Source organism: Mauremys reevesii, linkage group 1 (genome assembly GCF_016161935.1).
Source record: "Mauremys reevesii isolate NIE-2019 linkage group 1, ASM1616193v1, whole genome shotgun sequence".
Lineage (NCBI taxonomy): Eukaryota > Metazoa > Chordata > Testudines > Geoemydidae > Mauremys > Mauremys reevesii.
The window spans coordinates 125,803,465-125,829,497 of NC_052623.1; the positions used below are offsets into that span (position 1 = coordinate 125,803,465).

Genomic DNA, 26,033 nt, shown 5'->3' on the forward strand with positions numbered 1-26,033 from the left:
ATCTACAAACCAAGCAGTTACAGAGTGTATCACAATTGTCACATGTTCAAATATTTTCTTCCTCAGTGAGGAGTGCTGTAATTTTTTTTGTGGCAACATAAAATCCAACACTATCAGTGCTCCACTCCTCTGATGTCTGAGAAACTCCTTGTCTTGTGCTTGCTCCTAAGTGTTTAACTTCTTGGCAATGCAGTTTCTCAGTAGAAAGAAGCAGCCACAGATTAGCCTTTACAGAGTAAGTGGCCTGCTTTTTGTTCCAGCAAGAGGGAAATTCTGCTTTTTGTAGTGATAAGAGTTCATATGGAGCTAAATATAAATCCATTCCACATTTCCTTCTTCTGTTGATTTACTGGAATGCAAACAAGAGGCAGGGTTGGAAGTTGGTGAAGATGGTGAGGGCATGGCCAAAGCTGCAGGTGCTGAGTCAGAGATGACGTTGCAGATAATATTTCTCGTGATGCCAAACAAAACGGGGATGATGTCACCACTGAAGCTTCCAAGCCGAGCAAGAATTCACATTATTTTTTGTTCAAAATCTGGTGATGAGACAAATTTAATTAGTAATATGGCTCTCAACTCTGGAACCACTTTCAAAATGAATGAGGAGTACTTGTGGCACCTTAGAAACTAACAACTTTATTTGGGCATAAGCTTTCGTGGGCTAAAGCCCACTTCATCAGATGCATGTAGTGGAAAATACAGTAGGAAGATATATATATATATACACAGAGAACATGAAAAAATGGATATTGCCATACCAATTCTAACGAGATTAATCAAAACTTACTGACCAAACTTCTTAGGTCCAGTCCAATGGCTATTTCTTTTGTCCCTTCAGGTGCAGTGAATTGATGGGCAGAGAGGAGGGGGGTGCCTTGGGGTGTTTGTTCCTCCTTTTTTATAGTTTCAGTTCCACTCTTGAAAAAACATTTCCAGATGGGTATCAGGAGACAAAAGTGTAGACCTGCCCATAGACCTAAGGGTGGGGGTCGAACTAGGGTATGCAAGTTCAGCTACGTGAATAGCGTAGCTGAACTCGAAGTACCCTAGTTCGAACTACTTACCCGTCCAGACGCCGCAGGATCGAAGTCTGCGGCTCCAAGGTCAACTCCGCCACCGCCGTTTGCAGTGGTGGAGTACCGGAGTCGACCGGAGCGCGCGGGGAGTTCGAACTATCGCGTCCAGATTAGACGCGATAGTTCGAACTCTGAGAAGTCGAACTCACCGCGTCGACCCGGCAGGTAAGTTTAGACTAGCCCTATGTGGAAAGATGTACCCTATTGCTTTTTTCTCACCTTTTTTAGATTCCTTTGTTTCCCTTCCTGCTTAATGATTCTGTTTATTGTTTAAATGCAAATTTAAAAGAGCACACATTTCTTTGTTTGAGACAGACCTGTTTCCCAACGTCAGTTTGGAACAATAACACCATGCAGTGGAATTTTGTAACTTCACATACAATGTTGCTACACATTTTATCAGGATCATACAGATCATCAAATTATGAGTTTTCAAATGATATCTTAGAAGGCATATTTTGTACAATGATTATTTCAACAGTAGGGTGTGAGTACAGGGGTACATTCTGTCACAGGTCCTCTAGTGAGAGCTCCTGGGGTGTCAGCCAAAATCACCTTACTTTCTATGAAATTGAAAGACACTATCATTATAAAGCACATATTGGGGTGGGCAGAGAGAATTAAGATAAAGCATACGATTGGCCCCCAAAATCATGAGATTAAATAATATGTTTTGACCTATCTCATGGCTGCACTGGCCTGACTCATAATTTTCAAACTTGTGGAGTTGGCAAGACTGAAATTAGGCACAGAACGTCCAAAAGAAAAGTTAAAATAGCAAATTATTATTTCTGTGATTTAGAGAGAATGAGTCTCATAAAGAAGAAAGCTTTAAGAAGCTTTCTTAAAGTTCTATTTCTAGACAGGCTGAAATGCATAGTGAAATATAGCTATTATGTATTCAATCTTATCTGAGAAGAAACTGTCTTGAGACAAAAAGGATTTAAAAATACTTCTAGCAATTTGTGTTTGGTTCTGTCAGATGCAGCTTTCTTTTGAGGTAGTTGTTTGTCTGTTAGTATGTCCAGTCCTCTTGTCAAGTAAATGTAATAGTTGGTTCTTTATGCACTGTAGCCCAGGTGTGAGAAACACAAAACCTGACCTAGGAAATGGAGTAGCCAAAACAAGACCAGACCTGAGGAAGAAACCTGAGGATTCAGTCCATCATCACTCACAATATTGTGTCTACCTGGAATACTATGACCAGAAAATTCCAATTAAAGCCAAGGAATGTTAATTAGACATCTGATGCATTGCACAAAATAAAGCCAAATTTAATCTGACAGTCTCAGTCATGTTACTAAAATATATCTGTAATGTTGAAATCCATGACACACAAAAGGGGCATTTATTTACGTGACATTTGTTCAAGACTGATGAATAACATATAAGCCATAGAGTAATAAACATCCTGCCTACTAAGAAAAATTTAACCTTGAAGTCTAGCCATTTCATTCAACTTTTATACAGCTTTGCATTTTGTGATGTGATTTCTTGCAGTATGACAATCTCTTTTAAAATAAATGTCACGTTCATTGAAAAAATACTGTTTATTAAAATGTACAGAGTGCTATTATATGAATGGAGAAACATAAAACATCAGACAACTGCACTGAAACAAAGGCATTGTGTATACTCAACAGTAACCCCAGCTAAGCAATCAGTGGCCAACAACTGTTGTAACTGCCAGTGAGTTGACCTCTAAAGGTGATTTCTATGATTCTTTACCTGGGTCAGATGAGATGGTGTAAGAAGTTACTATTATTTATATTATTGTAACACCTTCCAATAAAAGAAAATGCCAGACTTGAGCCCACCACAAGACTGTCAATTTGGTAAAGCCAGGGACGGGCCTGAACAGAACAAGCACTTCAACAACATTACAGGGAGTTATTTTCTATATAGTTTCCCTTCCTTTCAAAAAGCTGCAGCACACTGAAAAGTTTTGGGATGAGAAAGCAAATTGAATTTAACACAAAAATAAGCAAATGATTCTGCACCGCTTACATTAGAAAGGACCTGGGTGGAAGTGAGGAAGAGGGTTTATTGGAGCGGCACAACATAATTCTGAGATTCCCACTGCATAAATCAGGCTTCTCAGGTGCATCAATGTGTTGTGAAACTACCTCGAAATTACACTGTGCAAACAAAACTTTAACATCCTTAATTTTAGTCAAGCATTTTATGCCAACCCTCTGGGAAGGAGGAGAGGGACACAGCTGTCTTTTTTTAAGGAGGGAGAAGTGTTCAGGTGCTAAGGTGATTAGCACCAGCATAAGATGATAGATGCAGATTCGACTTGATGACAATGTTATGTCATTAGCAGTGTTATCGTAGCTGTGTGGTGGCCCCAGGACATGAGACACAAGGTGGGTGAGGTAATATCTTATGTTGGACCAACTTCGGGTGGTGAGAGACAAACGTTGGAGCTACACAGAGACCTGAAGAGCTCCACGTAGCTCCAAAGCTGGTCTCTGGCACCAACAGAAGTGGGTCCAATCCAATACACCTTATTACCAGCACACCCACCCAGGGCCGCCCAGAGGGGGGGGGCAAGAGGGGCAATTTGCCCCAGGACCCAAGCCCCACAGGGGCCCCCACGAGAGTTTTTCGGGGCCCCTGGAGCGAGTGAGGGACCCCGCTCCAGGGGCCCCGGAAAAGTCTTGCGGGGCCGGGCGCAGGAGCTTCTTCGCTCCCGGTCTTTGGCGGCGGGGGGCCCTTCCCTTCCGGGACCGCCGAAGTGCCCCGAAGACCCCCCTCTGCCGAATTACCGCCGAAGACCGGGCTGCACTTTGGCGGCGGGTCCCGCTTCGGCGGTAATTTGGCGGCGGGGCGGCCGCGGGTGTTCGGGGCACTTCGGCAGCGGGTCCCGTAACGGAAGGGCCCCCCGCCGCCGAAGACCCCGGGCTCCCGGAATCCTCTGGGCGGCCCTGCACCCACCTTGACTGTCTCCCTCAACGCTATGTCATGAGGGTCAGCGGCTGCACCGCACCATGACGTGGTGCCACATTCCAGTGCTGTGTGACGCCATGACATGACAATAGGCTGCAACCATGATGTCATAATGCTACTCCGCCGTGGGGCCGCGGCGCAATGCGGCGCCAGGGTACCAGCGCTTGGGCGGGCAGGACGTGCGGCGGCCGCTGCCTCACGGAGCGCTGCTACCGGCGGGCGGGGGCCTCGCCCCTCTCTCGCCGCCGCGGGCAGGGGGGATGGCGTAAGGCGCGGCAGCTATGCGGCGGCTCGGCTGCCAGAGGCCGCTGAGCTCCGCCCCCGGCAGCGGCGGGCGGGGGTGGGGCCTGGGCGGCTCGGGGCGGGTCCCGCAGAGCGGCGGCTGGCGCGGCCGGTTCCGGGCTGGCTGCAGGGACGCGAGCGCTGCGGTGCTGCCGGGCATGAGGATGCCGGTGGGTGCAGCCGCGGGGGAAGAAGGGGCCGCGCAGAGCCCCGGCCCCGCCGCCGTCTCCCTGGGCTTGAGCGTGGCGGTGGTCTCCAGCCTGGTGAACGGTTCCACCTTCGTGCTGCAGAAGAAAGGGATCGTGCGGGCGAGAGGACGAGGTACGGGGGCTGCGGCGCCCGGCACCCCCTTCGCCCCCGGGAAAAGCCAGCCCCGCCTTAACGCTTTGCATTACCCCCTCGGCGCCCGGCGGCGATCCCCACCCCCACCCCGGATGCCTCCCTCACAGCCCGGGGTGAGGATCAGCCCCTGCCCGGCTGGTGGCCACCCCACTGCAGATGGGGTGGCTCTAGCACACACCACACACCCACACCCTCCCTGGCGTACACGGTAGCCCTTGCAACCTCATGCATTTCCCCTTTCTAGAGCGTCTCCCATTGCCAGAGGCAGCCTTTGCTCCCCCAAAGGGAGAGGTCCTTTTCTGCTCCCTCCCTATAGATAACCTGTGGGGGGAGGCACTCAGCCCCTTCGAATAGCTTGAGGGGCGGGCTGAGGTGCTCAGTGCATGGGGGTAGGGGGAGGATGCTCTGTCTAATGCTGCCGCACTGCTTTAGAGAGGAGAGCAAGACAGTTTCAGCCCGTGTGGCTGTTACAGAACGGGTCTGGCCTCACTGTAACTTAAACTCTTCACCATGGTCCTTGAACTTCATGTTCTTTCCTTTCAACCTTCCCTGCCCATTTCCCTTGTCTCTGCACTCGTCTTAAGCTGATTGCTCCAATGAATTAGTAAGAAAGTTAAAAATATATATATAGTTGGAGTGCAGGTCCTATGATCTGAGTTATTGCTGGCTAAAGAGGGAAAGGGCCCAATGGATCTGCTGAGTACCTTGGCTATACTATACTTACAGAATGATAGTAAAATCATGGCAATGGTGTGGGAGAGAAAGAAAATGTACTTCTGTCTAGATAGAGAAGTTTGGATTCTTTTCTAGTCTGCCAAAACCAAATCTGTGGATTCTAGTTAGGTTCTTTTGTTACATGCAATGTAGCTGTAGTCACGTCGGTCTTTGGATATTACAGAAACAAGGTGGGTGAAGTAATATCTTTTATTGGACCAACTTCTACAACGTTTTGAGCCCTATAAAGCTCTTCTTCAGGTCTGGAAAGGTACTCCTATAGCTAAATGCAAGTGGAACAGATTGTTTGGCATAAGTAGTTAGCACCCCTTTTAAGGGAGAGTGGCCCATTAACACCTCTGCAGTCATAAACAAAAAGAGAGGGTTAGTGGGTTACAGACTTCTGTAACAAGCCATAAATCCAGTGTCTCTATTCAGTCCATAATTTTTAGTGTCTACAAGAGTTTTGAATTTAAGGTCCCACGCTCATCTTTTGAATGTGTTGTATAGGTTTCCTTTGATGATGAAGACTGATAGGTCAGACATAGAATCCTGTGGCACCTTATAGACTAACAGACGTTTTGCAGCATGAGCTTTTGTGGGTGAATACCCACTTCGTCGGATGCAAGTGGGTATTCACCCATGAAAGCTCATGCTGCAAAACGTCTGTTAGTCTATAAGGTGCCACAGGATTCATTGCTGCTTTTACAGATCCAGACTAACACGGCTACCCCTCTGATACAGGTCAGACATAGAGTGATTGCTTTGTGCAGTAATGAACTCCACTGCTGTAATGAACACCCCCCTCCCCACAACACACCTTTCAAGAACCATGGATTTTCTATATGTCTATCACAACATGGTATACTTCATCTTGTGCACTAAATGCCCCAGTAACAACTGTGTTAGTGAAACCAGACTATGCTCTCAAATGAACTTACACAGAAAAACGATAAAAGACAAAAACACCCTATGACCTTAGGATGAACACTTTTCACAAAGAAATAGCTCTATATCGGTCCTATCGGTCCTCATAGACACTGTGTACCTTGAATGGTCCCTTAGAACAGTGGTTTCAAACTTTTTTTTTTTCTGGCGATCCAGTTGAAGAAAATTGTTGATGCCCGTGACACAGTGGAGCTGGGGATGAGGGTTTGGGGTGTGGGAGGGGCTCAGGTCTGGGGCAGAGGGTTGGAGTGCAGGCATGAGGGCTGTGGGGTGGGGCTGGTATTGTGGGGTTGGGGGGCTGGAGGGGACTCCAGGTTTGGGGAGGGCTCAACGCTGGGGATGGAGGTTAAGGTGCGGGGGAGGGTCAGGGCTATGGGCTGGGGGTGCAGGCTCTGGGGTGGGGCCAGGGATGAAGGGTTTGGGGTACAGGAGTGCAGGGCTCAGTTTGGGGGGGCTCAAGGCAGGGGCAGGGGCTGCAGGATCTGGGGTGTGGCCAGGGATGAGAGGTTTGGGGTGCAGGAGGGGGCTCAGTTGGGGGGGCTCAGGGCTGGGGTAGGGGGTGCAGGAGGGGTCTGGGCTGGGGGTGCAGGATCTGGGGTGGGGCCAGGGATGAGGGGTTAGGGGTTCAGGATGGGGCTTCTAGTTTGGGCTCAGAGCTGGGGCAGGGAATTGGGGCACAGGGTTGGGGTGCGGGCTTACCTCGGACGGCTCCTGGTCAGCGGCACAGTGGGAGTGCTAAGGCAGACTTCCTGCCTGTCCTGGCACCGTGGACCACGTGGTGTCCCAAAGCAGCCAGCAGCAGGTCTGGCTCCTAGGTGCAGGTGTGCAAGCAGTTCTGCACGGCTCTTGCCCACAGGCACCGCCTCCCCTCAACTTCCCTTGGCTAATGGTGCTTGGGGCGGGTGCAGTGCACAGAGCCTCGTGCCCCTCCCCTGCCTAGGAGCCGGACCTGGTGCTGGCCACTTCCGGGGCGGTGTTAGAACAGGTAGAGACTAGCCTGCCTTAGCCAGGCAGCACCGCTGATGGGACTTCTAATGGCCCAATCAGTGGTGCTGACCAGAGCCACCGCGACTGTGTCTTACATTCCTTACCGAGTTGAGACCTGCAGTTTGAAAACCACTGCCTTAGAATATGTGCTAATTACTCATGCTAAACAGTCCATTCCACCATATTTAGCTGTGATGCTCTGGGAGTACATTTCCCAGACCTGAAGAAGAGCTCTGTGTAGCTTGAAAGCTTGTCTCTCTCACCAACAGAAGTTGTACTGTAATATGTTTTATTGGACCCTCACCCACCTTCTGACTCTAGATAGGGGAAGAAATATAAACCCCCAGCCTTTTACTGAAAGTAATTTGGGAATCCATTCCTCTCTGTCATGTCTTTAACTGTCACCTGGACATTAAATTACTGAGGTTTTTTATCCCATATCAGCTATTCAAAGCAGAAAGCACCAGCAAGGGCTTTCATGCTCTTCCTTTAGGAGCAATTAGGGTGGAGAGAGAAGGTACTCTACATAGAAAAAATCCATGCTCTAATGTTAAGGAACTGACATCTTTGATTTGGATGTCCAGTTATGAAATTTATTCAGTCCTGCTGCCTGAGCAAACTTGATTGTAAAATACAGCACATGAAACTTCTCTGATTGTGGATAGTCACGTGAGTTGGTTTCAAAGTTCACCCATAAAGTTAAAATATTTTGATATCAGAAGTCAATGGTTGGAGTGAATAGCAAGAAATACACCGCTACCTCGATATAACGCCACCTGATAGAACACAAATTTGGATATAACGCGGTAAAGCAGTGCTCCAGGTGGGAGGGCTGCGCACTCCGTTGGATCAAAGCAAGTTCAATATAACACAGTTTCACCTATAACGCGGTAAGATTTTTTGGCTCTCAAGGATAGTGTTATATCGAGTTAGAGGTGTAATAATAACAAAACCCAGATATGAAGTCAAACTGAAACAGTCAAGATGAGTTAGGCATAGTCATCAATGTACTTCTAAGTCTATGGATCAGTTGCTCACTTCATGAAATACTGCAGCACCACTGATGATCTTTGATTTAAAAACAAATATTATTCTTGTAATATTTTATGTACATTTGAGAACAGGGCTTTGTAGCGGAGCCCGGAGCTGGAGCGTGGAGCAGCTCCAGAGCAGTGGAGCTGCAGGTTTTTGCCTGGAGCTGGAGTGGAGCTGGAGCACAGCTCCAAAGCCCTGTTTGTTGCTGGCTAGAGAAAGATGTAAAAACTCTTTCCAAAGAGTTGTACCAATGAATCTCCATTTTGTTCTTTCATAGATTCTAAGACCAGAAGGGACCATGTGATCATCTAGTCTGACCTTCTGTGTAACACAGGCCATAGAATGTCCCTAAAATAATTCCTACAGCAGATTTCTTAGAAAACATCCCATCTTGATTTAAAAATTGTCAGGGAGGGAGAACCCACCAGGACCCTTGATACATTGTTCTAATGGTTAATAACTCTCAGCATTAAAAATTTATGCTTTATTTCCAGTCTTAATTTGTCTAGCTTCAACTTCCAGCTAACTTTCTTATTTGCACCCCCTCTTTGTTCTGGTTCTCTCATAAGCGCACACTGCCAATTATGCTGAATTATGTGGTTATCTTGTCTTGTGAAGAAATGCCCACCAAGTATTATAAAACCACCAGACTTTTTTTTCTTTATTATATAACTGTAAGCCTTAATGTGAAGTTGGGTTCCTAAGGTAAAAATGTAGAGCAATAGCTCATTGTGCTGCCCAGTTAAATGTTTCTGACAAATCAACATGATTATTACAAATTCACAATTTGTCAGTTTTTTGTGTGTTCTGAAGTCACAGTTTTCTAAAGCATGAAATTATTTCCTAACAGAGTTTTTATGCTTTGAATGTATCTGTAAGAAATAGCAACATTTGTCTGTCCACACCCCCAGATCCCTGCATTGGAATGATTATAAGAGGAAACTCATAGACTGTGTGTTGCACTGCAGTCATTCTTTTTGTATTTGTATATATTTGTAGGGAACTCTTATGGAAAATCTATTCAAATTACCAGAACATGTTAGGGTAGGTCTATACTTACCCGCCGGGTCGACGCGTAGAGTTCGACTTCTCGGAGTTCGAACTATCGCGTCTAATCTAGACGCGATAGTTCGAACTCCGAACGTGCTCCCGTCGACTCCGGAACTCCACCACCGCGAACAACGGTGGCGGAGTCGACGGGGGAGCCGTGGACTTCGATCCCACGGCGTCTGGACAGGTAGGCAGTTCGAACTAAGGTAGTTCGACTTCAGCTATGCTATTCGCGTAGCTGAAGTTACGTACCTTAGTTCGACACCCCCCCCCCCCCTCCGTGTAGACCAGGCCTTAGATATGACCTCCAGAATTTTTTTTATATTACTGGTCTAGGACCAGCTCACATTTCAAGATCAGGCTGTGTCTGATGTGTTTGTGATGGACTCATTCAAGTATAACAAGCAACTTGCAACTGCATTACTACTAGCTGACAGCATGATCTAACAAGTTTATTTTGCATTTTCCACAACTGCAGCATTGTGTGACATTTTAAGGCCCTGTACACACTGCTGCTTTTACTCCTGAGGACATTCTGTGCCAAAAAAATTTAAAATGTTGTGCCAAAAAATTAAAAATTCTGCACCCAATATTTTACAATTCTGCAAGTTTTATTTGTCAATAAATAAATGCAGAGGCTCCAGCATGGCAGCTGGGAGCACAGGCCACTGGCTGTATGAAGGTGGGAGATCACTCTACAGTTTCCCCAACCCCGGGGCACGGATTCAGTGGTGATGCTGCACCCAACCCTGACATAGCACAAGGCCTGGGCCTGACCCAGAAACACACTGGAATCCTGTCCCTCTGTGCTAGGCACACAGGTGTGGGGCAGGCAGGCTCAACCAGGCAGGATCCAAGCGTGGAGCGGCTCAGTGAGGGAGAATCCGGGGGTGGGATGAGAGGATTATGTGTGGGACAATCTGGGTGCAGGCAACTCAGTGGGGGTCTAGGTGTGGGGGAATCTGGATGCACAGAGGCTCGTTGGGAGGTTCCAGGTGCAGAGGCAATGGGACTCTGCAGGGGCTTCCAGGTGAAAGTGGTTGGGGCTCAGTGGAGGGGCCTGGGTGTGGGGTCTCAGCAGGGGCATCTCAGTGCTGGAGGAGTAGGACATAGTGGGGTGGGGGTCTGGGTGCAGCTAGTTGGGTCAGTGGTATGGGAGTCTGGATGTGGGGCTCAGGCTCATCAGGGAGTTCAGGGAGCTCTGGGGGGGTGGTCTGGGTGCAGAGGCGGAGGTCTGAGTGCAGGGGGCTCCAGATACAAGGGTTGAGATTCAGTGGGGTGGGGTTCAGGTATGGAGGTCTAGTGGGGTTCTGGGCATACAGGGTGAGGCTTGGCAGGGGTGTCTGGGTATGGGAGGTCCGGATGTACGGGGGTTGGGCAGATGGGGGAGCAGCTCCCTGTACAGTGACCCCTCCCTCTGTAGCTGAGGAGCAATGGGGGCAGGTAGCAGGAGAGGATGCTGAGCTTCCTGCAGCTGGGGCAGGTTTCTGGGGCTGGGTCTGACACAGTCCCAGCCATTCCTTCCAGGGGAAGCGGAAGTCCTGTCCTCTCCTGCCTCTAGCCCAGCTGGGGCTAGCAGCTGATCCCGGCTCAGGGTAGGAGCCAATGGCTGGTGTGTCCCCAGCCCTGCGGTGATTTACCTTTCTGCCAGCTGCTCTTGGTGCCTGAAAAAATGTACCTGCGCTGCTAGGGAGTGGTGTGTTACTCAGGGGCAGCTCTAGGCATTTCGCCGCCCCAAGCACGGCGGCATGCCACGGGGGGGCGCTCTGCCGGTCGCCGGTCCCGCAGCTCCAGTGGACCTCCCGCAGACGTGCCTGCGGAGGGTCTGCTGGTTCCGCGGCTCTGGTGGAGCATCCGCAGGCACGCCTGCGGGAGGTCCACCACCGGACCTGCCTGCTACCCACCCGGCGACAGGCAGAGTGCCCCCCGCGGCATGCCACCCCAAGCACGCACTTGGCGTGCTGGGGCCTGGAGCCGCCCCTGGTGTTACTGCTCTTGCAGCTTTCCTTTGCTTCTCTGTCAGAAAGTCATTTTTTTGTGGGGAAGCAAAGAAATCTGTGGGGGACATGAATTCTACACATGAGCAGTGGTGCAGAATTCCCCTAGGAATATGCTTTGTAAACACAAGATTAATTTTTGTTGGATTCTTTGTGCTTTATTTTTGTTTTTTTTTCATTCACAAGTGATATTTACACAACAAACACATTTCGGGAGTAACCTGGCTACAACATTGTCATTCCCAGGATAAGTAAATCAAATTTCCATTTTGCTGTGTAGCTTGGACCTAACCATATTTAAAGAATTATGCTAAAGTCGTGAACTCTCAAATTCACATAATTTAACTTTTTTTCAGTATTGGTAGTTGAATGTCAAATATTTAAAATAACATTAATGACACAAAATAAATTGAAAAGTTACTTGTATCTCCACTATGTTTTTTTTCTTGGCAAAATTTGAGTGCCAACCTACTGAGGACAGCATTTCCTAATTTCTGTATACAAGAGGGAGCTACAAAAGCCCAGCAAAATTAAGTAGCAAAAATATGAAGTGTGGAATCCTAAAAGATTGGAGGCCAGTGTTTTCTCCATTTAAATATTTCGGGCCAGCATTGCTTGAATGTGGAAGTCAGAACTAACATAAGGCATGATTCAAAGCTCATTGAAGTCAGAGGGTGTCTTTCCATTGATTTCAGTAGGCTTTGCATTAGGTCCATAATTGACAGCATGGTATTTGCCTCTTTGAGTTTTTGCTTCACTAGTGAACTGAACCAGTGAGATACTATCAAACTGTGCTTGGAGAGGAACAGCAGTAGGGGGACAAATATTTTGTGAAGTTAATTTACTAGTGTTGATATTTTGTGTAATTTGTACAACTATTGAGACATTTTTATTTTATATGCAGTAACAGAAATGTAAAACATTTGATAAATTAGACACCCACTCAAAAGCTGATCCTAGTGCTTACTGTCATATTTTTTTCTCCCATTTCAATTCCGATGTGGTTTTAGCAGCCATTATTTTAGAAGTCCCTAGAGTTAAAGGTTATTGCTTTATGCCATTTGGGATTCTGAACTTTCAGCTGATGAGTACAACATTGGTTCGATTTCTAGCAATTTGTAAGAGAGCATCTGCTAAAGTAAGAGCAGAACTAAAGTGTGGGCATATGGGCAGGAAATAATAACCAGAATAATGTGAAGTTAATGTCTGACACCTTGCAGACTACCCCAGATAAACACAAATATTATGCTCCTTGAGAGTTTTCCTGGTGTCTAGCCTTGATGGTCTGCAAGATATTAGACCTTAAAATATTTAGTAGTATTTGGACAGGCATTAATTTATTTTAACATGGTTTTCTATTTTTTTGCTCTGGTCCAGGACTTATTGTAACTCATAATGGACCTTGGACTCTTACAGCTTTTTTTTAATATTGATTTTCTTTAGGATTCTCCAATAGGAAAATAAAACTCATGATTTGTAAAGTGTGTCCTGAAAAATCATACCTTTCTTTTAGTCAAGTTTTAAGAATATCACAGCTCCCTAGTAAATTCCACGTTAAAAGTCTAAGGTAAAATAGTAGATGAAAAATCCATAACAATTGTCTGATGATATAATGAAAATATACAGTCTCAAGATTGGTAGGCAGGCAGTTAAAGAACAGTCTGGAGTTTTCACCCATGTCTTTGAAATGTAACATGTTCACATCCCAGAGAAGGCCTAGATCACATAGCCACAGGAGACTAAGAGCTTGCCAAATGTCCACACCCAAACATTTTCTCTCACAGATTTCTCTGTAAGTATCTTAAATTTGTCCCAGTGAAATTGGCTTGTAGAAATTATTCTTTGCCTCTTAGGCCAGATTTTCTGAAAGATAACCCTATCTCCTGGTAATGGCATGTATGGTGAATAGAATCTTCAGAAACATTTGTGGATATGTCAAGGCTTCCTTTAATATAGGATGAGGATATTTCATAAGCACTTGAAACTGAATTTCTAATGATCAGATGCATCAAGAAAGCATACCAGGATTAGTTAGGCCAGATTAATAGAATATTAGGGTTGAACGGGACCTCAGGAGGTCATCCAGTCCAACCCCCTGCTCAAAGCAGGACCAATCCCCAGACAGATTTGTGCCCCAGATCCCTAAATAGCCCCCTCAAGGATTAAACTCACAACCCTGGGTTTATCAGGTCAATGCTCAAACCATTGAGCTACCATCATAGTTTTTTTCTAATGTCTTTACAACTGTGTGCGAGAGTGTGTGAAAATAATTTATTAGTGTAGCTTTAATGTTGCTCTTTTATATTTTTTGCAATAGCACTCATCCACTCTTTTCCCATGTTGCCTCTTCTAGGTACTTCATATTTAACAGATATAGTATGGTGGTCTGGTACTATTGCAAGTAAGTATCTAATGTTGTAAGATAATGTAAAGAATGGAATAGCATAGATGATTGGATTTTAAATAGCCTATCATGTATTGTAGTGTTGATTTTAGCACATCTCATTAGCCTTCAGAGTTATCTTTCTACCAAAATGTAAGAAACCTTTGATATGGAAATTATTAGCACTCACACAATAACTGTGCCTGTGATGCATCTGTGAATTGTGATAGTAAGGTCAATTTTTTTTAAAGGCAGTTTAATAAGAAATTGTAATTCCATACCATAAGGCTTATTTATTATATGTTAATTTTTAGATCAGAAAACACTTAGCCAACTTTCACCTTTAGTATTTTGTCATTTCTAGCTATAGTAAATTTTTGTCACTCTACTGCAAAAAGTAGGCTGCTGAATCCTTGGGCAGTGCTGGATATGAGATGAATACAGACCTTACTCGCACAAATAGTCTCATTTATTATGCTGAATGGATTGGTGATGTGGAGTCCAAGAAAAGATACAGAGTAGCTAGCATTTTCAATTCTCAGTTCAGTTAGTGGGAAAGATGGCGTCCTATCTTTGTACTCTAATCAAATCTGTTGGATTATTAGTATTGCTGTGATACGGGTTCCTTCAACGTATGTAAATCGCAAATAGTCATTAGACTTTCAGTAGTGTTCCTTGCACAATTCAAGTGGTGCAAAGGAAATGGAAACCACCAGATTCCTCGATGAGAATTCTCTTCATGTGGGAAAGTCTTCTGCAGCAAGTGTAAAGCCAGCAGAGTGCTCCTCTGTCTCCAGAGTACCACCCATGCTTCTTGAACCTGGGTTGGGATGGAATTTGGGAATCTGTAATCTGCTCCATGACAGCCCTGCTACTCTGCTCTGACCACTGGAAGCTGGGTGCAGTAGCAATTCTGTTCTATAGTGTTTAAAATGAGCCTGTCTCCTCATTTTGTTTTGAATATCTGGACAGAAGGAGTGAGAATAAGAGAGAGGGTTTTTTCAGTGAGTCAACATAACCCTGAGTAAGCCAACTGACTGAGTTTTGTGAAGCCAAAATTGCTCAAGAGAATGATGTGTTGGCTATTATCCATCAGCTAGCATGTCAAAACTAAGCATCTAGCAGCTTATAAAAGCACCATGGAAAGAGTTAACTAGAACGGTGGCTCTCAACCTTTCCAGACTACTGTTCCCCTTTCAGCAGTCTGATTTGTCTTGTGTACCCCAAAGTTTCACCTCACTTAAACTACTTGCTTACAAAATCAGACATAAAAATACAAAAGTGTCACAGCCACACTATTACTGAAAAATTGCTTATGTTCTCATTTTCACCAGATAATTATAAAATAAATCAATTGGAATGTAAATATTGTGCTTGCGTTTCAATGTATAGTATATAGAGCAGTATAAACAAGTCATTATCTGTATGAAATTTTAGTTTGTACAGATTTTGCTAGTGTTTTTTATATAGCCTGTTGTAAAACTAGGCAAATATGTCTATGAGTTTATGTACCCCCACGAAAACCTCTAAGTACCCCCAGGGGTACGTGTACCCCTGGTTGAGAATCACTGAACTAGATTGCTGTGGATTCAGAATTTCAATCCAGTCACAAACAGCAAGAGCCAGGTAGAGAATTGTGGAACCCAAAGAAGGGTTGATTCTTTGGAATCTAGTAAATATCCACAGTGCCTTGTGGAAACTACAGCTCCTATTTCAGTGCAAATATCTAAACCCAGAAAAACACCACCGGTGGGTTTTTTGGTGGTGGAACTTACAGGATTACTGCAGACTTCAAAGAAGAAGAGCTCAAATACTACTGAGATGGATCCATATAAATAGAAGAACGGATAGTTCTGCAGTGCAAAGCTCTTAACAGCAGGCAAGTGGTAACAGCTATAGAAAGATGCCTTTGAATGTGTTCAATAAATGGCACCCTGCTACTGAGAGTTTTCCAAGAAAACATGTGGTTTTCCAAGATAACACTGAAAGTGTTGCACACGTTCCCAGTGTTTGCAATGTGAACGTTTCAGAGTGCTTTCCCCAGCAAAAGAAACCTTATTAAAAATAGCCTTGATGAGACCTCTGTATGTGTTCTGCCAGAAGATGGTCCACCATTTTAAACATGATGCTGCTGTTTCCAAAGTAAGAAGCATACTACAAGCAGATTGGCTGTAGTGGGACATAGGGCTTGTCTTCAGGATGGAGGTATGTCAACCTACGTTACGCTATTCCAGCTACGTGAATAACATAGTTGGAGTTGACATAGCTTAGGTCGACTTACTGCAGTGTCTTCACTGCACTGCGTCGATGGGAGATGCTCTCCAGTTGACTTACCTTACTCTTCTTGGAGAAGTGGAGTACCGGGGTTGACCGGAGATGACTCTGCGGTTGATTTAATGGGTCTTCACTAGACCTGCTAAATCGACCCCTTCTGCATTGATTGCAGCACCGTAGTGAAGACCAGCCCGCAGTCACAAAGTGCCACTCCTTGAATCATATGTAGAAAACTAACCGATTCATCATTTTCTGCTCAGAGGAAGCAAAGGCGTTGGCTCAGGCATACTGAAACATGGCCAAGATTATTATTGATTTTTCTTGGTCTGTTTGAGGAGTTAATTCAACATAGATTATAAACTCTTTGGGGCAGAGACCATCTCTTTGTTCTGTATTTGTACAGTGACTAACAGTGGTTTCCAACTCCATGACTAGGACTCCTAGGAGCCACTACAATGCAAATAATGAAGAATACTAACTTGAGTAGCATTTCAGAGATACTTATGTATTCGTCTTTGTACAGCTACTAGGGCTCTGGCAATCCACCTCAACCATGAAGTCAGGGGATCTGAGCCATGAAAAAGCAAATTTTAATTTGAGCAACTGAGCAGTGGGGAGTCCAAGGGAAGATATTGTGTACCCAGCATACTCTCTCTTCAGTTCAAGGTCTTTCCCTTCAACTCTGAATATCTCCAAGCCAGAGCTGCCATATGTACTTGCTTAAAAAACATGCACACAAACGAGAGAGCTCAATAAAGAGCAGATCTTAGAGGAACTATAATCCAGTCCTAGGTAAAGACAGCATGCAAAGATCATGACTGACTCTTGGGTTTTAAAGATGTGGCTGACTGACTGCTGGCTACCTCACTAGATTCAGTATTACATGCACAGGAAACACCAGTGAATTGAGTCAGCATAATGCCACCATACTCCATATCTTGTAAATTTGTTTTCTTTCTTCAGTGTTCCTTATGAGGTACCTCAGCTTTACTGAGCTGTGAACTTATTTGGTGAATGAATGAATGTTTATATAGTGCTTTGCAGATGTAAAACATTAGTTAAGTATAAAGAAGTAGTATAATGACGATGGTATTTGACAGAGTGCAGAAAGGCTTGGTTTCTTGAAATGATTTGATTTTAAGTGCTAGTAATGGCCACAACTTGAAATTCCATTTTTTTCTAGTATATTGTACTGCACATTCAGTCTCAAAGATTTTGTTTATTATTATTGATAACTAATATGAAAGCTGGCTTATTGTAAGGTGGGCTGGCATTTCTAAAACTAGCCAATATTTTTAGAACGCAGCACAGTTATTTTATGTAGTTATGTGGTCAATTTGGAATTCCATTTTTAGTATAAGACTGTGAGGGGCAGATTCTCAGCTAGTGTAAATTGTCATAGCTCCATGGTGCGTTACGCTGGTTGAGGATCTGCCCCCTGAATATTGTATAGTGCACAGATTGTCACGTGTCCTGTTATCTGTGTTTTAATTTAGTATCCAACAGCTTTTAACAAAGTATTTAATATTTGAATATTCTTCTCTCCCTGTACCCACTCAGTGGTTTCCTCACATCCCTCGGTGAGGGTGAAGGCAGTTGTGGGGCACTATAGCCAGCTATATGGGATTCCAAATATCTCCTGCTTTAGAACAGGGATGGGCAAACTATGGCCTGTGGGCTGGATCCGGCCCCTCAGGGCTTTGGATCTGGCCCGCGGTGCTGCCGGCACCACATCCCTGCGGCCCCCAGGTGGGGGGGCAGAGGGCTCCGTGCACTGCCTTCAGGCACCGCCCCCTGCAGCTCCCATTGGCCGGGAACAGGGAACCGCAGCCAATGGGAGCTTCGGGGGAGGTACCTGGAGGTGCGGCAAGGGCAGCACATGCGGAGCCCTCTGCCCCCCCTTTCCTCAGGGGCCACAGCACTTCCAGGAGCGGCGTGGGGCTGGGGACAGGGCAGGTGTGCAGGGACCCTGCACTGGCCATGGTGTGCATTGCTGCCACCCCGGAGATTCTTTAGGTAAGCGGCGCTGGGCTGGAACCTGAAACCCCCCTGCATCCCGCTCCAACTCCCTGCCCTGAGCCCCCTGCCTGCACCTTGCACCCCAACTCCCTGCCCTGAGCCCCTCATACACCCTGCACCCCACTCTGCCCTAATCCCTTGCCCTGAGCCTTTCCTGCACTCTGCACCCCCTCCCACATCCCGCACTCCCTCCAACCCCCTGCCCTGGCCCTGCATACAATTTCCCCATCCAGATGTGGCCCTCAGCCCAAAAAGTTTGCCCACCCCTGCTCTAGAATCTAGATCGGGGTCATCAACCTTCAGCACGTGACCCATCAGGATAATCCTCTGGCGGAGCCATGAAACGTTTTGTTTACGTTGACCGTCTGCAGGCACGGCCGCCCCACAGCTCCTAGTAGTTGGGGTTCACTGTTCCCGGCCAATGAGAGCTGTGGGAAGCAGCAGGCCGCAGGAATGTGCTGGTAGCCACTTCCCACAGCTTCCATTGGCTGGGAACAGCAAAGCGCGGCCTCTGGGAGCTGTGGGCAACTGTGCCTGCGGATGGTCAACATTAAAAAAAAAAAAAAGGCCTGCCAGTGGATTACCCTGATTGGCGTGTGCCGAAGGTTGCTGACCTCTAATATAGAACATGGAATGCCTAAATTCAGACCTACCTACATCAGGAAATTTGAGTGCAACCCATGACAGGGTTTCAAATTCAGTCTCTTGACTCTCTTCCCTATTTAATTATGAAAAATTATTGAAGAGAACATTAATAAGCAGAATTATTGATGATGCTCTCTTGGTGCCTTCTCTTTTGCAAACAGAAAGCCTTTATTTAAAAAAAAATTAAAAAATCAGCTGGAAAATTTAGTTTTTGTATAACTGAAAAGTTATAGGGAGAACTAAACAGTACAGTAATGTTCATCTTCCAGTCAGGTCAGTAGTTATGAGCCAGCATTGAGTAGCTTTTCTTTATTCCTATTTACTAAGGGGTTTAAAAAACTCTTTTGTGGTTCTCTTAACAGTGGCACTTGGTCAAATTGGGAATTTCTTGGCCTACACTGCAGTTCCAACTGTGTTAGTGACTCCTCTAGGAGCTCTTGGCGTTCCATTTGGGTAAGAATTGTATTTATTTATTTGAATGCTGCATTACTTGCCAGCAAAATGTAGATTCTAAATAAAATCAGTGACCATTTGTGTTCCATCAGGAAAACATAATGCTTGTGGACATTAGTTTCCCCTCTCACATTTTAATGAAGTGTAATAAACATAGTTGATGGACTCTTTGCCCAGAAAGATGAATAGTGTTTAAATGTCAGCTATTATCAACAACTTAAACAGATTATCAAAATTGCACCACGTTTGTGGTGTTAAATGGTCAGTTTTCAGAATGGAGAGAGGTAAATAGTGGTGTTCCCCAGGGTTCTGTATTGGGCCCAGTCCCATTCAACATATTCATAAATTATCTAGAAAAAGGGGTGAACAGTGAGGTGGTGAAATTTGCAGATGATACAAAGCTATTCAAGATAGTTAACTCCCAGGCAGATTGCGAAGAGCTACAAAAGGATCTCTCAGAACTGGGTGACTGGGCAACAAAATGGCAGATGAAATTCTATGTTGATAAATGCAAAGTAATGCACATTGGAAAACATAATCCCAACTATACATATAAAAAGATGGGGTCTAAATTAGCTGTAACCACTCAAGAAAGAGATTTTGGAGCCATTGTGGATAGTTCTCTGAAAACATCAACTCAATATGCAGTGGAAGTCAAAAAAGTGAACAGAATGTTGGGAATCATTAAGAAAGGGATAGATAATAAGACAGAAAATATCATGTTGCCTCTATATAAACCCATGGTACTCCCACATCTTGAAAACTGCATGCAGATGTGGTCGCCCCATCTCACAAAAAATATATTGGACTTGGAAAAGGTTCAGAAAAGGGCAACAAAAATGATTAGGGTATGGAACGGCTGCCATATGAGGAGAGGTTAATAAGACTGGGACTTTTCAGCTTGGAAAAGAGATGACTAAGGGAAATATGATTGCGGTCTATAAAATCATGACTCCTGTGGAGAAAGTAAATAAGGAAGTGTTATTTACTCCTTCTCATAACAAGAACAAATAAAATTAATAGGCAGTAGGTTTAAAACAAACAAAAGGAAGTATTTTTTCACACAATGCACAATCAACCTGTGGAACTCTTTGCCAGAGGATGTTGTAAATGCCAAGACTATAACAGGTTCAAAAAAGAACTAGACAAATTGATGGAGGATAGGTCCATCCAGGGCTATTAGCCAGGATGGGCAGGGATGGTATCCCTAGCTTCTGTTTGCCAGGAGCTGGGGATGGATCACTTGATTACCTGTTCTGTTCATTCCCTCTGGGGCACCTGGCATTGGCCACTGTTGGAAGACAGGATACTGGGCTAGATGGACCTTTGGTCTGACCCAGTATGGCCGTTCTTATGTTTCTACACGCTTAATCTCTTATCATTCATAGATCCCTTTCCTTTTTGCTGCTGCTTGGATTTCCTCTATTTTTGTTTATTTCATATTCTTTCTCTCCTTTACTGCCCCCACCTCAAATACACATTGTATTGCATCCTATTGAATTTGGTCCAATTTTCCAAACAAAGATTTTTCCCTTGCCACACCTTTCATTATCATCAGTGCATGTGTGTGTGGAGAAAGATTCGTAAAATAATGTAATATGCAGCTAAATATTTTGAGAGTATCCAGCATGTAACTGTTAAACCACAATAAAAGAATAATAGTATTTAAAAATAAACAAAACTGTGCACTCCCTGGAGTTTTTTCCACCAGGTGGTGTTAATTGGTGTATTATGCAAAAGGCACTGTGTTTGTCACAGAAGTCACAGATTCTGTGACTTTCCAGGACCTCTGTGACTTCTGCAGCAGCTGGCCTGGGAGCAGTCACACCGGCTGCTGCTGGAGCTGTCTCGGGCCCTGCTGCTCCCCAGCAGCAGGAGTTTGAGTTTGGGCGGGGGCTCAGAGCTGGGGATTGGGGTGGTGCCTACCTGGGGGAGGAGGGTGGCTCCCCGGAACGGTGACAGGAACTCCCTTCCCTCAGCTCCTAGCTTCACATGATGCCTCCACCCGCAGGCACCGCCCTCACAGCTCCTATTGGCTGCAGTTCCCAGACAATGGGAGCTGCAGAACTGGGCCTTGAGGCAGAGCAGAGGCAGCATGTGGAGCTAGGAGCTGGAGGTTGCTGCTTCCCAGGAACCAGGTAGGGAAGCTGCCTCCCCCCCACACCCAAGTGCCCATGGTGCGCAACACCCATCCCCCCTCAAGCATCCAAGCCATGCACACCTCTGCCCCCCCCCCCCCCACAGTACCCGCAGCTACACCTCCTGGCTGCACATGTCTCTTCTCCCCCACCCAGCTACCACGGCAGCACACTCCTCCCCCCGCCCGGGCCACACACATCCTGTCCCCCTGAGCACCCACAGCATTCCTTGGGCCACCCCACTCAGCCCTGCCTGCACCCAAGTTTTAGTCATTTAGTCAGGGGTATATAGTAAAAGTCATGGATAGGTCACAGGATGTGAATTTTTGTTTACTGCCCATGACGTGTCCATGAGTTTTACTAAAAATACCTATGACTAAAACCTAGCCTTAATTATGCATCTGAACTGCATTGATCATCTACTTTAAGCTGCAAAATGTTTGGGGTTGGTGTCATGTCTTCCTTTGCCTTGAACAGTTATGATCACACAGAGTTAAACAAGCAGTGTATTTTGTATGTTTGGGCCATTTACTTGGGGGGGTGCTGCCGTGGTAGCTGGGTGGGGGAGAAGAGACGTGTGCAGCCTGGAGGTGTAGCTGTGCGTACTGCGGTGGGGGGGGGGGGGGCAGAGGTGTGCATGGCTTGGATGCTTAAGGGGGGAGGGGTGTTTGAATCCAGCCTGTGGTGTTAGTGACCAAAAATCATTGCTACCTCTTTACTGCTTGTGGCCCATGTGAAATGGATTGGTAATCTCCCACCAGATTGCACTGGATAGGTGTCTGCCTCACAGTTGGCCTGGCCCCCTTGTGCTCTCAGCTAAGAGGTCGAGGGTTCAGTGGACATAAAGACTGAATTTATTTTCTACCTTTCTCCCCTGTCTTGGGACAGGTCTGAAGCGTATAAATGGGCTACATGAAGACTATTTTTGGAATAAACGAAGGGCTGGCAAGTAATACCCTAGCTGAGAAATATGTATTAAGAGAATGAATAATTTAGATTAATTTTAATTTTCTTCCACTTTTTATGAAAGGTCCATTTTAGCTTCTTACTTACTGAAAGAAAAACTCAACATTCTCGGCAAGTTGGGATGTCTGCTGAGCTGTGCTGGGTCTGTTGTTCTCATAATCCATTCCCCAAAATCTGAGAGTGTAACGACTCAGGCTGAGCTTGAAGAGAAGCTTACAAATCCAGGTACTTCATTCTCTTACAAAATTATGATAGCACTGTCCAGGAACACTTATTTGAAGGGAACAGTTGCTTCCCCAAAGCAGCAATATTAGTGATATTAAGGCTTCTGCATTCCTAGGCAAATATGGTATAAAGGAGACAAACCACCATGGTTTCCTTACATGAAAACCATCTCTTCAGTTTACTAGAATTCCCTGTGTGTGCCAACAACATAATGTATAAAGGAGAAATTAAAGATATAATTTTTTCGAAAAGGGCCTGAGTGAATTAGGAGCCTAACTCCCTTTGATTTAGGCACTTCTGAAAATGTACCTTTTGACAGCATCTGTCATGAAGCTGTTTATTAAAAAAACTAAATAGACATGGATTAAGTGGTAAACTGTCCTGAGTTAGAAACTGGCCAGCAGATAAATTCGAAGGCTCCAATCCTGGGTTGTCTGAGCTTGTAGTTTCCTGCTTCTCGTGCTGCCCAGGAGCCAGCCAGTTATTGGCATAAGTTAGTCTGCTCTAACGTATTCAACTACCTCTGGCCACAAAGGGCCATTCTATAAACTGGGGCTAAATGGAGTATAGAGACATGCTGGTTATGCCCCCCCTACGCCAAGGGGTTGAGAACACAGGGAGTGGTGGTATAGGAGCTACAGTAGTTTCTGCACCACCTAAGGATTCTCCCATGCAGGCGGAATCCTCTAACTGATTAAAGTGATGTTGCAGTTGCTTTGTGTCACCAAGGAGGTGCAGAGTAGCCACAACAAGGACTAGCATCTGATCTAAAGAAGAAATAAAGGCTCAGTTTTCAAGTTTGCAACTTCGCAAAAGTGTGGGGTTGTTGTTTTTTTTTTAGTGCTTTGAAATAATTCTCCATTTCAGTTTTTCCTTCAATGAAAATCATTGCATTTTTGCATGGTAACTCAAGAACTGCAAATAAATTATTTTTTTTTAAGTGAAGAAACCAACTTGGCTGTAAGTTGGACTTGTAACCTGTTTCCTAAAATGATGAAGAGATGTTTTATGTAGTTTCCTCTTAAGGAAAGAATCAAAACTGTAATTCCAGGAGCTCACTTTAAGGGGTTCTAAACAAAAATTGAATCTTTATGGGTAAAATCCTTGCGCTTCTTGTTGCCAAATAGCTTTAAGGTCTAATAGGATCTATTTTGATGGTGCGCATATACATTACTTATGTATCAAGTGGATGTTTGCTTTTGCACACAGGAGGCATATATGAATGGGCAAATAAAACACGTTGTGAAGTTCCTTTTCTTTACTGCTATTCACTGGACTGACTTGCTTGTAAACCCTTCCTTACCTGCTAGTTGTTTGGCATATTCTCTGTGCTTCATAGATGCTAAACTGGGAACTACTTAACATTTTCAGTTTCACTAAAACTCAAACCTAAAGTGTACCTAAAATTGTTAGTAAAGGAAATATTTTTGTGCCTTTAATAGTCCAACCAGACCAAAATTAACTATTGAAGTGTGTCCTATTCGTCCCATTGACTTTAATGGGACTTAAGAATGTGCTTAGGTACTTTGCGGAATTCAGGTCAGAGTTATGAATGTGGTTATATCGCAACCATTCTTCATAGGGGACTTTAATAGGAATATAATGTCAGCTTTTAAAAAAACCTTTAAATCGAGTTACAGTGTGAAACAGTTGGTATTCATACATTATTATTTGATTTGCACAAAGAGGGTAAAAACAGCAACTGTCATAGTTGTACATTGATTTAACCAATTTCAAAGGCTTTTGTTCTTTAGTTGATAGGAGATCCTCAGCTTTGTGTACATGTCCTTATACGTTACCATGTTTATGGGTTCATGACTGAGCCTTTAAATATCTCTAATAAATTACCTGAGGCAAAAGTTTCTACCTTGCCATTAACAAGCCATTGCCTTGTTTTCTTTGTTTTTTTCAGTGTTTGTGGGCTACCTCTGCATAGTACTTCTCATGCTTCTCCTGCTTATCTTCTGGATAGCACCAGCTCATGGACCCACTAATATTATGGTTTACATCAGTATTTGCTCGCTGTTGGGCAGTTTCACAGTGCCCAGCACAAAAGGCATTGGGCTGGCTGCTCAAGATATCTTCCACAATAATCCATCAAGTCAAAGAGCCTTGTACCTCTGTTTGGTTCTTCTGGCAGTGTTAGGATGTAGCATCATCATTCAGTTCAAGTATATCAATAAGGCACTGGAATGTTTTGACTCATCTGTGTTTGGTGCCATCTACTACGTCGTGTTCACCACTTTAGTCCTGCTGGCCTCAGCCATCCTTTTTAGGGAGTGGAGTAATGTGGGAGTGGTAGATTTCTTGGGGATGGCTTGTGGATTCATCACTGTATCTATTGGAATTGTTCTTATACAAGTCTTCAAGGAGTTCAACTTCAATATTGGGGATTTGAATAAACCTAATGTGAAGACAGATTAAAAACATATTTGAGGGGAACTGGATGGCTCAGGGAATGATACAGAGCCTTCCATTTCTAGGTCACTGATTCCAATATGACTGAGATTGGCAGATGTTACCCTCAGAGAGTGGTAGCTTGTGTGAAATGAATTGGTGGCCTTCATCCAGTTTTAATGGACAGTTGTCCACATACCCAAAATCACCATAATAAGTTGACATTAATTGGTATCATTGCTGACTGTCTCAACAGGAAGGCTAAGGAATGAATCAGCATAGAGACTGATGTATCTCCTTGCCCCTAAAAGGTGGTCCATCCAGAAAAGGTTTGATGACATTCTGGCAGGCCAGTGTAGGAAATCTTTACATTAGACTGCCTATGATGTCCTTGTTCTGTGGACAGAGAACATCAGTTTCCAATGCAGTCAGTCTGGCACCTTTCATGAATAGTTTATGCCCTAAAAAAAAATTGTAAGCAAATGGAACAATTCTGTTAATTTCCTTAAAACAGCAATATGTTCACAGTCCAGGCTGTGAATTGTGAAACAAATGTTGTTTTGAATTGTGGTCTACAGAATTGTCCTTTGTACAGTAACTGCCTCCGCACTTTGGACTGACACAGGTGAATGCACTGGGGGGTTCTAAATTAAGTCCTTGGTATAGAGTAGTGCATCTAACCCTTAAAATCTTTCACTACTTACTTACCAACTGAAACTAGCTCACAGATCCAGCTGGAACTAGCATCCAGATTACAGGTATACATTTTATTCATAACTCTTTTAAGTGCATTAAGACATACAGCATTCATCCAAGAGCTTTTCACGGTTAATGGACAGGAAGAGCGTGAAGGATGTGGAAGTGATGCACAGTCTTGCTGTATACATGGTGGATTATCTAGTGCCTTTGTAATCTAAAAATATCATTTAATTTGAATGTTTGTTTCTGAGAGCTTGTAACAGGTTAGAAAAATCCAGTTTTGTTGTCTGTAATATTTGACTGTACTCAAATTATGAGCATGTAAAGGAGACAGAAAGGTCAGAATATTTTTGGAAAGGTTTACAAGCCTGAAGTCAATGCTGAGATGCTTTGATGGCTTCTGCGAACATCTATAATCATAATGAGAAGTAACTGGTAAGAGGTCTACTTA

General features: G+C 44.7%; 2 protein-coding genes across 2 annotated transcripts in view; both read left to right on the top strand.

Moving 5' to 3' along the window:
- The first annotated feature begins 4,185 nt into the window (after window positions 1-4,185).
- NIPA1 (NIPA magnesium transporter 1) lies at window positions 4,186-24,913 on the top strand. The gene is made up of 5 exons (XM_039525745.1): window positions 4,186-4,631; window positions 13,737-13,784; window positions 19,067-19,157; window positions 22,326-22,486; window positions 24,399-24,913. The coding sequence occupies exons 1-5, from the start codon at window positions 4,310-4,312 to the stop codon at window positions 24,908-24,910; spliced, it is 1,134 nt and encodes a 377-aa protein (XP_039381679.1). The 5' UTR covers window positions 4,186-4,309; the 3' UTR covers window positions 24,911-24,913.
- NIPA2 (NIPA magnesium transporter 2) overlaps window positions 22,354-26,033 on the top strand; it is a 39,334-nt gene continuing 35,654 nt past the window's right edge. The window contains exon 1 of the mRNA XM_039525768.1: window positions 22,354-22,486. The gene's annotated coding sequence lies outside the window, so the exon portion shown is untranslated. The remainder of the gene's footprint in view (window positions 22,487-26,033) is intronic.

Excerpts from the sequence above, each read along its gene's own strand:
- NIPA1 (XM_039525745.1), top strand. The coding sequence starts at position 4,310 with ATGCGGCGGCTCGGCTGCCAGAGGCCGCTGAGCTCCGCCCCCGGCAGC. Across the intron at positions 13,785-19,066 it reads GTGGTCTGGTACTATTGCAA|TGGCACTTGGTCAAATTGGG; the intron begins GTAAGTATCTAA and ends TTCTCTTAACAG. Across the intron at positions 19,158-22,325 it reads GCTCTTGGCGTTCCATTTGG|GTCCATTTTAGCTTCTTACT; the intron begins GTAAGAATTGTA and ends TTTTTATGAAAG.